Source organism: Cotesia glomerata, linkage group LG4 (assembly GCF_020080835.1).
Source record: "Cotesia glomerata isolate CgM1 linkage group LG4, MPM_Cglom_v2.3, whole genome shotgun sequence".
NCBI classification, from domain to species: Eukaryota; Metazoa; Arthropoda; class Insecta; order Hymenoptera; family Braconidae; genus Cotesia; species Cotesia glomerata.
Window position 1 is genome coordinate 16,980,489 of NC_058161.1, and position 15,251 is coordinate 16,995,739.

At 28.5% G+C, this 15,251-nt stretch overlaps 1 protein-coding gene across 4 annotated transcripts in view; it reads left to right on the top strand.

Annotated features, from left to right (window-relative positions):
• The window catches only part of LOC123262848 (disintegrin and metalloproteinase domain-containing protein 10-like), a 110,398-nt gene that overhangs the window by 63,666 nt on the left and 31,481 nt on the right, over positions 1-15,251 (top strand). For all 4 annotated transcript variants that reach the window (XM_044725322.1, XM_044725320.1, XM_044725321.1 and 1 more), the window contains 3 exons: positions 1,708-1,848; positions 10,490-10,614; positions 11,723-11,851. In XM_044725322.1, coding sequence (XP_044581257.1) covers positions 1,708-1,848; positions 10,490-10,614; positions 11,723-11,851 — 395 coding nt within the window. The remainder of the gene's footprint in view (positions 1-1,707; positions 1,849-10,489; positions 10,615-11,722; positions 11,852-15,251) is intronic.

Below are 15,251 nucleotides of genomic sequence, written 5' to 3' on the forward strand. Positions count from 1 at the left end.
CGATAATAGATGTTTTTTTTTAATTCCATTTAGATTATCGATAATAAACTTCTCTATCCATGATACAACCAATCAAATTTTATAATAAAAGCTATTTAAAATAAAAAAAAAATATATTTATAAACTGAAAACAAATATTGCTTCCATCTCTACTCTTCCCAATTGTAAATTCGAAATTTTCTTAGTTAAACGTCCTCGAAAATATTGTAAATAATAAAACATTTTATTATTTTTAACAATATAAATTAATTTAATTTCCGTTAAAAAAATCTATTTTTCGGTTAACTAATTACGAAATTCAAAATTATTCATTCGAAAATTCTGTTTAAATCGTTTTAATTACTTCAATTGATTTCCGTATGGTTAATTTTCGAATTGCCGCGCAAATAAATTTTCCTAATAAGTAGCTTAGTAAAATTCGCTCACAGGAAATTCACTACCGTTAGATAGCTGATAAATTTTTGCACAATTTGAATTGTTTCTATCGAAAATTTACTTAAAGTGAGATTATAAAGAATTTTTTAAGGTAACTCTGAACTTTAACTGTCAAAGGTGCAAATTTTTGAACATTGGTGATACAGAAGATTTATCTGATAGTTCAGTACTTGGTCCCGTGTATCTGTTTGTAAATTACTGAAGTGGATTTTAAACTTTAAAATGTCCCATAGTAAATGCATGCACTTCAGCCGCTTAGCGCGCCCGCATTTTGTTTCGTGCAATTCGAGCGTTCTTAGTGAGCGTATAACTTTGGTGTCACTTAAAATTTTTAAATCAAAATTTAATAAACAATTGTCTTTAATTAATTTTATTGAGACTCTGAAGATAATTCCGGTTAGTGAGAATAGTCTTTAAAATAGTCCCAACAATCTAATAAATATTCCGTCTTTATAAACTTTTATTGTAATTTATAATCCTCCGTCAATAAATGTTTTTTTTTTATTCCATTTAGATTGTCGATAATAAACTTCTCTATCCACAATAAAACCAATTGAATTTTATAATAAAAGCTTTTTAAAATAATAAAAAATATTTTTATCAACTACTTAATAAAAAATATTGTTTCCATCTACTCTTCCCAATTGTAAATTCGAAATTCTCTTATTTAAAAGCCCTAGAAAATATTGTAAATAATAAAACACTATTATTTTTAACAATATAAATTAATTTAATTGCCGCTAAAGGAAATTTATTTTTCGATTAATTAATTATGAAATTTAAAATTATTTATTCAAAAATTCCGTTTAAATAATTTTAGTTCCTTCAATCGATTTCTTCAAATTGTCACCCAAATTTATTTTACTATAGTAAATTTCAAGAATAAATTCTGAATAAATAATAGTGATTAAATTTGTCAGTGAAAAAAAGGCAATGAGTAAAAATATCTTGATTAAAGAACTGAATATTTAAGCGATGCAAATGTATTCACGGAAATTTCGTGTCTTATCTCGTGAAACTTGTCTCATATTACCAGTACAGGTTGCGCCAGCTGAAATTCACCGGCTCATTGGTATCTAGTATTAGTTGTTAAGCACGTACTGCTAATCAGCAGCTTAATATATTCAGCAATCACAAGAAATTACAATTACCAGTACGACACCCCATTCTGCCGATATCTTTAATCAGATTTCATTAATTATTCAACTCGATAAGATCCTCCACTCAGCTTGGCCTTTAATTTATTTATTCATCGGATTGCATGCTCAATAGACTTCAATCAAGATGGAGAGCCTGACAACATCAGCTTCATGATTAAACGAGTGAAAATCCACGGAGCAAGTGCACTTAAAGATCCCGCTTACCGCTTCAATGGCAAATATGGTGTCGAAGAATATCTCGAACTATTTTCAGGTTCGTGTTATTATTTTTCTATTTAGATGTCACAAATAGTCCTAGAATATTACACTCTTACAATGAAAGTAATTAGAAGCAATAAATCATTTCAATAAACAGTCGATAAGTTTTCTCAGCGCGACAAACTAAAAAATCTTAACTGATTAGTCAGCATTTACTTGACCGATTAATAAATGAAATAAAACAACGTCTAAACGATAGTTGGCCCATCGGAAGTATTTATGAATTGATTCAAATCTTCAGCATCTCAGATTCACCATTAACAATTTAAAAATACGTATTTATAGTACTAAATAAAAAAATTATTTGGACAAACCGAGTGTCGACCCCGTAAAACAGTAAGCTCAATCCAAGCTCACCGTTAATTAATTAGATAAATTTTCAAAAGCTTCGTACTAATTAAGCCCTGGTACAAAAAATTCCAGTAATTGAGATAATAATCAGTAATTAATTATTGAACAAGTATATTTACTGAATGGACACTCATACGAGGGGAATACCGAGCATTTACGTTTTTACCGACAGTATTGCAAATGCAGCTCCACTTCTCCCACTTAGTGCGCTACCCCCTCCACTAGTGACCTTAAGTCCCGCTTAGGAAGATTGGAATACGAACAAGTGGTGGGGGGACCGTCTCTAAGGTTATTCAAGTAGTAGAGAACAAACAAATATTTAATTTATCAATTAACTAAAAATTTATTTAGAAACTTTGAATATAACACTACCCGCAGCAATTCTAGAATCTTAAAGAACAGTTTTTAATTTTCATCGAAATCCGTCGAGTAGATTTTAAGTTTAATCGATCAATTTTGCATACAATAAATTTTTAACTTCCCGCTAAGAAAATTGAAAATTTTCAAAAATTGGGAAGTTATTGGTTTCACCCCGCTTTACGAAAATCGATCTTCGTTTTCATCAGATCTCGACGTTTTGAAGTTCTAGAAAGCTTCCTTTGTATGTGTGTGTGTGTGTGTACGCGCGCGCGCGCGTGTGTGTGTGTGTGTGTGTGTGTGTAAATTTATCATAACTTCTGAACGGCGCATCCGATTCGATCGGAATAACCGACATTCCAAGGAGTTCTATTACCCTTAGATTTCTGATACTAGATATGAACATATAACCCCTTATAGATGTGAATTAAATTGGTTATCAATCAAATCGAGACGTCTATATTACTTAGCTACTTATTTTTATAAATTATTACAAATAGGAAAACCTAATTATCTTAGGGAACTATTTATTGAAGATGAAGCTAGACGCTCTGAAAGATTGGCAAGCAAAATAAACAATCTAAATTTTGAACTACCAAAATATTCTATTAGTGCTCTAGAAAACTTTTTTGTAGTCACTGCAATACGATTATGGCAAAATCTGATTGCAGAAATTGTAAATGTTAGATAGTAGTTTAGGAGTATTTAAAGTAAAGATGTTCGATTATCTAATTGAACTGGATTTTTAGTAGCTTCTTGATTTTAAATTGGCTTGCCTAGTCATTATTGATATTTTGTATTACAAATAAGTAAATCTGTGCAATTATCTTAGTTAGATCCAAAAGTCATTAAACTTTAAGTTTATTATTAAATTTATGTGGTCTAATAAATTACACCGAAAACATGCAATGTATTTAAAAATTTATCATATCTACACACTTATGTTATATAAAAATTAGTTAAATTAATCTTGTATGCTATTATCGTAAACACAACTATGTAAAATAAATACAATACAATACAATACAATACTAAATCATATAGAATTCGAGTCGATAAATTTTGAGAAATCTGAAAAATAAAATTTCCAAAAATTCGTTTTTTTGAAATATCTTCTGAACGGCTCAACCGATCGATTTTAAAAACTAATCAGCTTTTAACCTCAAAAAACCACGTCGATCGCCACCAGTCCGGTCGAAATCGGTTGATTCGTTCATGAGATATCGTTGTCGAAAAAAATGTTTTTTCAGAATTTTTATGAAATTTTTAGTCTGACCAGTTTGCGCTTTAAAATTTTTCAAAGAGCTCAATAAACTGCGTTTAATGCCGTAAACCGCGAGAATATCGATTGATTCATTCAAAAGTTATTGCGGTTTGAAAATTCAAAAAATAGTATTCAATAGAAAGCTCAAAATGACACGAAAATTATATTTTTAAGCTCGAAGAGCTCAAAGACGTAATAAGTGCAATTTTGAGCGCTTAAGTATAGAATTAGCGGGAAGTTGCAGGAATGGCTTTTAGGGTCAACTGTTTTTCTAATTTTTTTTTTCCGTTTTATAGTTAGATAGTTAATTAATAAAGAAAATTTAAAAGTAAGAGTTATTACAGAATTTTGTTAAACTCAATATATTTTTCATCATTATACAAAACAAGTAACATAGTCATCGATTTAATTTCAGTTCAAGGTGAATAAATCGATTGTAATATTATCGTCACCAAGTATTGTGATTATCAGAATATAAGTCGGTGCAAGACCTATACTCTGCGCAGTAAACTATAATATATGCGCTGTCACTGCCATCGACGTTTTAACACTAATAGTTAATTTATTTGATTTATGCACTGGTAAAAATAGAATTAAACTAATATTTATTATATTAGCTTGAAAAAAATTTATTATTACACTTTTAATTTTAATTTTAATTTGTTTTGTTAGCTTTATAAGTCAATTGATTTGTGCCAGTAAAGTGAGGTTATATAAACATCTAATAGTATGTTGCATTGGTATACTGATAATCAGTATACCTAGGTATTGTGAAAATCAGTATACTTATTGTGATAATCAAAATACCACGTATTCTTAGTAGCACAATACCAAGTATTCTGATTATCAAAAAAAATATCCTTAGTAGCAAAATACTTTTTTCTCAGTGTAAGGTATCGTTGACGAAAAAAAATCGAAAAAAAAAGTGATTTTTTCGAATTACGCCGGAATTTCCGGTCTGATTAATTTGTGTTTAAAAGTATATCATCGAATTTAAAAAACTGCGTCGAATGCTGCCAACCGCGTGAAGTTGCAGGGAAGGCCTTTAGGGACAACCGTTTTCCTAATTTTTTTTTTAAATAGAAACTTTCTACATCTTTTCTCGTCACTTTTCCCAAAATCACCACACAGGAAAAGAAATTTACTTGAATCAAATAAATAATTTTGAAGAGTTTCATCTGGTTGATTTGAGCGGAAAAATTCTGAACCTAAGATTTTTTTTTGCTTTGAATAAATTTTACTTGATACAAGAATTTTTCGTCTTGATTCAAGACAATGAGACTCTTCAAAATTATTTATTTGGTTCAAGAATTTTTCTCTTAATTCAAGTTAATTTTTTAACTTCCCGCTAAGAAAATCGAAGATTTTCAAAAATCGGGAAGTTATTGTTTTCACCCCGTTTTGCAAAAATCGAGTTTTCATCAGATCTCGACGTTTGAAGGTCACAGGAAGCTTCCCTGACTATCCCCGTGAGGTTGTCACGGTGTCTGTATGTATGTATGTGTGTGTGTGTGTATGTGTGTGTGTGTGTGTGTGTGTGTGTGAAAGTATGTGAACCGCTTATAACTTTTGAACGGCTTGACCGATTTCATCGTGGTTGGTGCCATTCGAAAGGGCTTGACCAAATTTAGATTTTGAAAACTATTTGGACCGATTCAGATCAATAGATTTTGAGAAATCTTCAAAAAACTGAAAAAAAAATTTTTTTCAAATGTGGTTTTTTTGGAATAACTTTTAAACGGCTTTATGGTTCAATTCCAAAAACTAATCAGCTCCTAAACTCGAAAAACCACGTCGATCGCTACCAGTCCGGTCAAAATCGGTTGATTCGTTCGAGAGATATCGTGAACGAAAGAAAACCGAAAAAAAGTGTTTTTTCGGAATAACTCCGAAATTCCTAGCGCAATCAATTCAAAATCTAAGATTCTTTGTGAGGCTTAAAAAACTGCGTCGAATTCTGCCAACCGCGTGAAAATCGGTTTATTCATTCAAAAGTTATTGCGGTTTAAAAATTCAAAAAATAGTGTCTTATTAAATCTCTATCAGACTTTTGAGCTCGAAGAGCTCAAAAGCATAGGAAAGCAATCTCTTTGAGCTCGGAGAGCTCAAAATGACCCATAAATTGTATTTTTAAGCTCGAAAAGCTCAAAAACGTCATTGGTGCAATTTTAAGCGCCTAAGTATGGAATTAGCGGGAAGTTGCAGGGATGGCCTTCAGGGTCAACCGTTTTCCTAATTTTTTTTCAGTGCAGCAGTTAACTAAAAAGTAGTAGAGAACAAACAAATATTTAATTTATCAATTAACTAAAAATATATATAGAAACTTAAAATATAACACTACCCACAGCAATTCTAGAATCTTAGAGAAGAGTTTTTAATTTTCATTGAAATCCGTCGAGTAGATTTCAAGCTTAATCGGATTAAACATACGTACTAAGAAGAACGATTAAAATATTTCTAGTAACTCCCATTATATTTTATTCCGCAAAAACAAAGCCAAACTTTAGGAATAAAAAAAGAGACAATGAAAGATGGGATGATAAACGGGCAAGTACCTTGCTATCTAGATCGTTATTCCACTCATTTTCACTCGGTTAATTGAATTACCTCTAGCTTGAATTACTCAACACACTTGCACTACTGCCATTACTCTCTCGTTAATTCACTCTTTATATCTTTTATCACAATCCACCGAGATGAGCCTGGCCCAGACTAGACTCTAGACACTAGACACTCTATTTTATTCCGCAATTATATTACAATTCAACGTCGCAATGTAAACGACTCATCACACTATACTTTACTCATTCGCGTCTATGAAATGAAACTTAATTTAATAATATCATTCCCGGATAGTCTGTCAAAAAATAATTAACGACAGTAATAATTACAACAAACTTTTTTGCCTCTTCGACCTTAGCTCGGCATACAATTAGTAACTTTATAGTTTTTTTGTTAATTTAAACTTATCGCCGGCGGTTAAATTGCTCATCAGTTTCCTCTCGATTTAATTCAAATTGCGAGTTTGCTCACTCGTTAATATGTATAGGTATAAAGAGGAAATTGATCTGCCAATTTGCTTGTAGGTTGCTTTGTAATTATCCGAACTTTTTTACGCGCTAGTAATTACTTGGTTAAACTCAAATTTTTCATCAAGTATAATTCAATCAACGAATAAATTGATAAATATAGAGGGACTAAGTGGCATCAATGGGAAATTTTTATTAATAAAAGTATTGGAATAAGACGATGATTTAATGAAATTATAATTAATTATGTCGCCGCTTAAATAATTTAAGAGAAAACTTATCAATTAGTATAAAATTACACACGAAGCTTTAGAATAATTGGATTGCAATCCACCCGAATTGGATATATTTTTAAAATTTATTAAACTACGTCCTCCTACTCGACAAAGTTAATAACACTTGACAAAAAATAATATTATTGTGCTGCTAATAAAATATTATTTAAATAAACTTGAACATCTAGGATAAAAAATAGAACGGGTGACGGTATTTAAAAATTATTAGAAGCTAAAGCCCTGACAATTCATTTTTCGAAATATTTTTCAAAATTTTTTCATCTGCGAAATTATTAAAATTCCCTGAAAGATTGTTAGTAGCTTTGATAAAAAATAATCTTCGGAACTTAGAGATATATTTATCAGATCAGAGTTATCTGTAAGCTGAAAAGTTATTTCGATGTAATTTACTGAATAATTACGTTCATGAAAATAAATAAATTAGTAAACAGGACTCGGAAATAAATTGACAAATTTAGCTGATCTTGTAAATTTATATTCGGTATCCGCTCGTAAAATTTGTCCACTTTATTCCATTGAGATCAGTTGAGAATCGTCGCCGCGATTTATTTGGAACAAAGCGCTGTTTCACATACTTGCATATGTTACATTTGTCGCCAATTCATTTTTCTGCTCGACAAAATAAAACCTTTCTGAAGTTCATCTTAATTCTGACATATGACCGACTCTAATAAATTTTTAAAGAAATTCACCTGAACATTTCTGCATTATCTAATCAACAACTTGATACATTTCTCGAAATAAATATTTTTCTTAAAAATATTTTTTATTACATCAATAAATCGTAGTTTTCTAAATATCGCTTTAACAATAATATAATAATAATTATTAATCTGACCAAAAACAGTTTCACTGTAAAAAAATCGCGCCAAGTCCACGTTCATAAGACTATTAAGAAAAAAAATTTGTTTTTTTCTTTACAAAAAGATATAAAATAAAAAAATTAAAAAATCCAAGTAACCGATATAATTGTTTATGATTTTCGGGAATTAAAAAAAATTTTGTTGTAAATTTAAAAATTAAAAAAAAATTTTGTAACGTATTTAGTGTGCGTGGTTGCAAAATATTTTACTTTTAATGAAATTCGTAAAATTTATTTACTAGACTTTAAAAAAATTGAAATACACAATGACGCATACCAAGTACGTTCCATAAATTTTTTTTTAATTTTTAAATTTACAACAAAATTTTTTTTAATTTCCGAAAATCATAAACAATCATATCGGTTACTTGGATTTTTTAATTTTTTTATTTTATATATTTTTGTAAAGAAAAAAACAAATTTTTTTTTCTTAATAGTCTTATGAACGTGGACTTGGCGCGATTTTTTTTTACAGTGAAACTGTTTTTGTTCGGATTTTAATATTTTTTGTAATTATAATAAAAATTTACAATTGGTACCAACTTAATTAAATCTCGCGTGGGTTGCATTTTTTATAGCAAACTATCCTCTTGAAGCTACAGTTTATGTAAAAATAATTCCAGCGCACTCTGGCGGGTGTAGATGCAAGCCGTGAAATATCTTTTTTTAACTGTAGTTTCCCATCTAATGAAGGATTACTATGCATTCTCGAATTATTTAGTCTGTGGCAGATCACTTTGCCCATCGAAAAAAAGTCAGGATCGAAATTTTTGCGTTGCTATAGTCTGTGCTGATTAAATTTAGTAATTTCAAGTAGATTAATTGTTATAAGTGAATATAATTAATTAATAACAGTAAAATAAAGTATGAATTACTGTTATAATATACAATTGAGAAAAAAAAAAGTACCGTAGAATTAAATAAAATTTTGCAACCTCAAAATACCGTTCTGCTTACAGTAAACACATTCGGTAGTCTGACGCTCCGTTGACAACGGATTTGAACGGAACTTGGCGCCAGATTCTACCGAATCTGTGGATTCTCTATTTTAACTAAAAAATATTTATCGATTCTGTTTGGAAGTTTAAAATATTTCGAGCTCTAGAAATAACAAGTCATACAGAATTTTTAAAATACATACAATTTTTAGCTTGAAATCAATAGAATAACGAGAAAAAAGATAAAGAGCAGAAAAAAATTCAATTTTACACCACTTTTAAAAATCTTAAGCGACCTTTAAAGATTTTTTTTTATCCAGCTAACTTTTAAAGATAATTTTTAAAATATGATAAAAAAATTTATTTAAGGTAAAAGCCCCTATTATTGACAGGGCCCCCACTATTGGCACCCTATTTAATTTTATTATTTCATTAATAAAATCTGTTAATAATCACAATTGTTGATATTTCATGACAATTTTACATATTTTTAAAATTAAAAAATATTAAAATTTAATTCCAAGATATAAACTATTTACCGCAAAAAAATTTCATTTTTTCAAGTAGGCCAAAACTGCTTACAAGTTTTTAATTTCTTAACAATATTGTTAAGAAAGACCTTATTTTCAAATCCAGATTTCTCAATGTTTTTTTTATGTAATTGCATTGTTTAAAATTATTTTAGATTAATTATAGTCTAAATAACCATATAATCATTTATTCATACTTTATCGAGTTAAAATTAATTTTAAAATAGCGGATGTCAATGATGGGGACAAAAATTAACTTGCGTCAACTAACGACATAGGCCATAATGTAAGGTAACTTAACCCCCTCAACATACATATCAACGTATTAATGTTTACATAATGTCATGTAATTTTATAAGAATCAAAGTATTTGAGACTAGAAAAAATTGCTAAAAAAAAACCTGGTAAAAAATATAGGAAAGCTAGGTCTTAAACGAATTTTAAAATAATAAAAATTATTGATAGTTTTGCATTAGTTAGTAAAAATGATTATTGTCAATATAAATTTAACTGTAAAATAAACGACCTGTCAATAATAGGGTCAATGGTATGTCAATAATCGGCTCTTTGAATTTTTGCGCTGTCAATAATACATACATTCAACCTGTTAGTTTTAAGTTGATATAATAATTATTAAATTTATTGCTATTAAAGTTAATTAATTAAATTATATTAGTAAAAACAATGATTAAGGTGTCCTATAAAAAAAATTTGACAATATTGATTCGAAACTCGATAAAAAAATTCAAATATTTATGATCACTCTTATAGTATAAATACTGGGAGCTTTCACCTTATATATTATTTAAAAAAAAAAAAAAAAAAAAAAACATCTGACCAAATTCATTAAAATTAAAAATTGCTAGCATTAAAGTGATAAGAAGTCAAGTAATTTCTTTTTAAAAAACCATTTTCCAAGAACGTAAGTACAATAGTTTTGAAGTAATAGCAGTAAAGCTTGATTTCATATGCCATTAAAGGAAATTAAAGAAAGTTTACAAACTTTCAGAGGAAAACTACGACGCGTTTTGTCTGTCTTATATGTTCACTTACCGTGATTTTGAGAAAGGAACTCTGGGGCTGGCCTGGACCGGAGACTTGAAGAATGCCGGGGGTGTGTGCGAGAAGAATGGGGTAAGTTTTAACGAGCGTCAACTATCTGATGCATTACGTGCACATATATATATATATATATATATATATATATATATATATATATATATATATATATATATATATATATATATATATATATATATATATCTTGCCACGTATTACTATAACTATACCGGCTTAATACTTTATAACTTAATTTTCTCCATACTAGCTTTCTTAACGTCCGGACATTTATCTTCTCGTAAAACTACCGACATACATTTTTTAAATTCAATTACTTTCGGGAAATCTTTTCGGTTACATTCATCACTAAAATACTCTGTTAAACTTATCTTAAGTTTTATTTCATTACCGTCAGTTCTAAAACAATTCTACACAGAAAAAAAAATTTCTTGACTGGAGAACAAAATTCTTGACTTAAGAAAATTTTCGGGGGCCTGAAGGAAGACCCAAGTTGTATTGGCCGAAGTAAAAATTTTTCTTGAATTTTAGAAGATTTTTAGATATTTTAGGGAAGCAGCGCTACCTACTTCAGCTGAAAAAAAAATTTTCTCACCTTGAGAAAATTTTTCTCTTGAATATTTGATACCCATTTTATATTATTTTAGCGTGTAATTATACATATTGAATGAAAAAAAATGATTCAATATTATTTGATCTTCCCATTTGACATGTTAATCAATAAAAATATTAATGAAAATTTACTTCTATCTTTATATTTAATTTTTTGGAGCAAGAGAGAAATTTTCTGAAAACAAGAAAATTTACTTCTATCAAAAACTAAATTTTTTGGAGCAAGAGGCTGAATTTTCTCAAAACAAAAAGATTTTCTTGACTTAAATAAATTTTCTTGGATCAAGATATGTATTTCTTAAAGCAAGAGAATTAATTTTGTTGGAATAAGTGAAATTTCTTGTGTCAAAAAAAAATTTTTTTTTCGCTCAAGAAAATAATTAGGAAGAAAATTATTTTCTTGACTCAAGTAAGTCTTTTTTTCTGTGTAGTAACGCTTATTCTTAAAATGATCATTGTTGTACCAATACCAACAATTAGTATGCTGAGCAATTATATTCATGATGATCAAATTTATAATATAGTATAATGATTATATAAATATGATTTTCAGCATTACCGCGGAAGCATGAAATCATTGAACACGGGAATAATTACTCTATTAAATTATGGGAAACATGTACCGCCGGCTGTATCACATGTCACGCTGGCTCATGAAATCGGGCACAATTTCGGATCACCGGTGAGTAATTGTTATTGTTGTGTATTTTATTGGTTATTTTGAAGCTTTTGAATGTAATTACTTTGAGTTGTCATTAGTTGATTGAGCATGATATTATAGTTAATGATAAATTAATAGCATTGTAATTATGTGACTTATCAGAAGAATTAATAAGAATTGTAGAAAAATATTTTTGAAATATTTTATAGGAAGTACAATGCTGCGTTGAAAATGTTAATATAACAACGAATAACTTTGTATTGTACATCACGAAAAAGTGGATCCTGTTTTAAATTTACAATAAGTAGATCCATCATCAGTATACATATTTTGGATTAAAATTTTCTATATTCACTCCAAACGTAGACGTTTTGTTGCAATTTTATTTTCACAAATAAAAGATTGGATTATTTTATAAATTATTTTATTTTAATTTAACAAACTGAACTTCTGTACGACTGATTGTAAACCAAAAACTTTTAAGCGCCAGAGTGAGGATAAAGTTAAAAGAATACATAATAAACGTTAAATAAGTTTATTCACCGATAATTACTGTTTAATAAGATTTTTATCTGTCACTGAATTGTTGGATTGAATAAAGTTTTACGTTAAGACAATCGATGGAAATAAATCACAGTACGACCATCAATGTCACCTCATTTTATTTTTTGAGCTACTTTTCAAGTGCTGGAACAAAATAATAGACTCAATTTAAATTTAACATCCACCAGTGTAAATTTTTGCTTATTTTCCGAGCTGTGACATCCATTTTATGGAATTGAGATACCATGTATTATCCGGAAGTTATTTTAATATAATCTCGGAAAAGTAACTAGTCGAAATATTTTTGAAAATTCTAAAAAGCTGTAAAATAATTTGAAAAATGATCAGATAAATTAGTTACAATATAAATGAAAAATTTGATGAACTTTAAGATACATTTTTCAAAATTTTATCAAAGTGATTAGAGCATAATTTAATGAATTTCAATTTTTATAGACTTGATTGAGTAAATTGTGTGATATAGATAAAACACGGGTACCTAGTTAAGATATATATTTTTAATAAAACTTGAGTAAACTAAAGTTTAAATGGGATACTGTTAGCAACTAATAACTAACTAGTCGAAAAAAACAAGTAAAAAGAAAAAAGAAAAGATAATAAAAAAATCAAGAAAGACGACAACATTTTTCGGTTATAAGTTTGAATAGTACAAAGTTCTAAAAACAAAAAGGTTTTAATAATGTCTATAACCGTAAATAGTTTTAAAATCGTAAGATAATTTGCACAAAGTTGGGTTTATTACTTTTGAAATTAAATCGTGAAAGCCGCAGGTGCTGTTACTACTGGTTCATTAAAATCCCTTTCATCGATATACTCGGTTATAAACCATAAAGTGCAAGTTTAACGTAATGTTACTTGCACATGTTCAAGCACGTTAGAGCCCATTACAGCTTCCAATGTAATTTACAAACTACTTTTGCCCGACTCTGCTCTACTCCGTTCACTCTATTTATTTTAATTTAATATTTTGAATTCAATACCAACTTTAACATTGCACTAAAATTACAACAGTAACTTTGTGTAAATATAATGAGCCCAGCTGTTTAATTGCTATGATTAATGTTACTACATACAAAGTAAAACTTTATCATAAAAATTAGAACTCATTACATTTTGCTAGAATAACTTTCAAAAAGTGATGAAATTCTGTAAAATGTATCTTAAAGTTAATCAAAGCCTTCATTTATATCGCATGACAAAAGGTAAAAGGGCGCATAATTTTTTTTTTATCACCAATCGACTGGTTGACATTCTTCGCCTAAAAATCAAGCATTGATTTCCTAAAGCTAAAAGGGCGTATGTCTCTAGTTATGCGCCCTTTTAGCTTTAGGAATTAAAAAATTTTATGACCTAAAGCTAAGAGGGCCTATAAATTCTTTTTCTAAACAATTCATTAAAATGATTATTTTTAGCCTAAAAATTAAAAAAAAAAAGCGGTAGAGTCAAAGAGGCATATTCTAACGATCCATACATTCTTTCACTGATAGAAGGATTTCTTAGTATTTAAAAAGATTTCTTTGTATTTAAGAAATCATTTCTTAAACATCATTTCTTAGTATTTAAAAAATATTTCTTAAATACAAAGAAATATTTCTTAAATATTAAGAAATATAACTACTAAGAAATATTTCTTAAATACAAAGAAATATTTCTTAAATACTAAGAAATATTTTTTAAATGCTAAGAAATGATGTTTAAGAAATGATTTCTTAAATACAAAGAAATCTTCTTAAATGCTAAGAAATCCTTCTATCAGTGTTTAAAAATACAATTAAAAATATTTTTAAAAAATTGCTAAACATGCGTGATTGTATTAATTAATTTTTATTTGAAAATTTATTTTAATCCCATTAGTTTTCGATTAATTTATTTATCCATTGCTTGTATAAAAATAGTTTTAAATTATTATTTTTTCAATATTGTTTAAGTACTTAGCAGCCGATCCCCTATTTTTCTCGTTTCGCACTTACTGCAAAAAACGGTACTACACTTGTTGCACTCATGATTATAAAGCTATTGCAGTTTTATGTTTTTCTTTTAAACAAATGAGAATTCCGAAAAAACGCTCTGCTATACGAAATAGATAATTAAAAAATCTATTACGAAGCAGAGCGTTTTTTTGAAAATTCTTCTTTGCCTAGGAGAGAAATATAAAGCTGCAATCGTAAGGACCGGCTGTTAAGAAATTTTTTTTTATTTATTAAACTTTTTTATTTCATGTCTTATGAAGCTATTTATCAAAATTTTTTACAAAAACTTAAATATTTTTATGCGCCCTTTTAGCTTTAGGCATTACTTTTATAAAAGCTAAAAGGGCGCATGTCTTGAGTTGCGCCCTTTTAGCTTTAGGATGCTCGAATTTTTTTTTTACAGATTTTTGTGTTTTGAGCGATTTTAAGAATGGCAAAAAAAAATTTTTTTATGCGCCCTTTTTGCATTAGGCACGAGATATTGTAACTCACGTGGAGAAAAAAGAAAAAAAAAGTTTGGAAAATCCAAAAGTGCACGACTCATAATGCTCATTTAATTATGAAATATCAAAAACTTAAGTCGTTCAAAATTAATTGCCGAAAAAACAGCTGTAGTAGGAAGGTACTGCACAAGCGCCCCTGGTGGAATAAAATGTACATAATATATATAGATATGGATATATCACCATCCATGTTAATTTTACATGGATATATATAGATATACAGTCTTGTAGTTTTCGTTTTTTATTAATTGCAATTAAACGACAATGAATTAATTAATCATTCGCGTTCAGTGACCTACAATCGTCGATTAGAATTAAAAAAAAAAAATTTAACTCAAATAATGGATTTTTTCACAAGTTACAGTGTTTCCGGGTTTCACACAT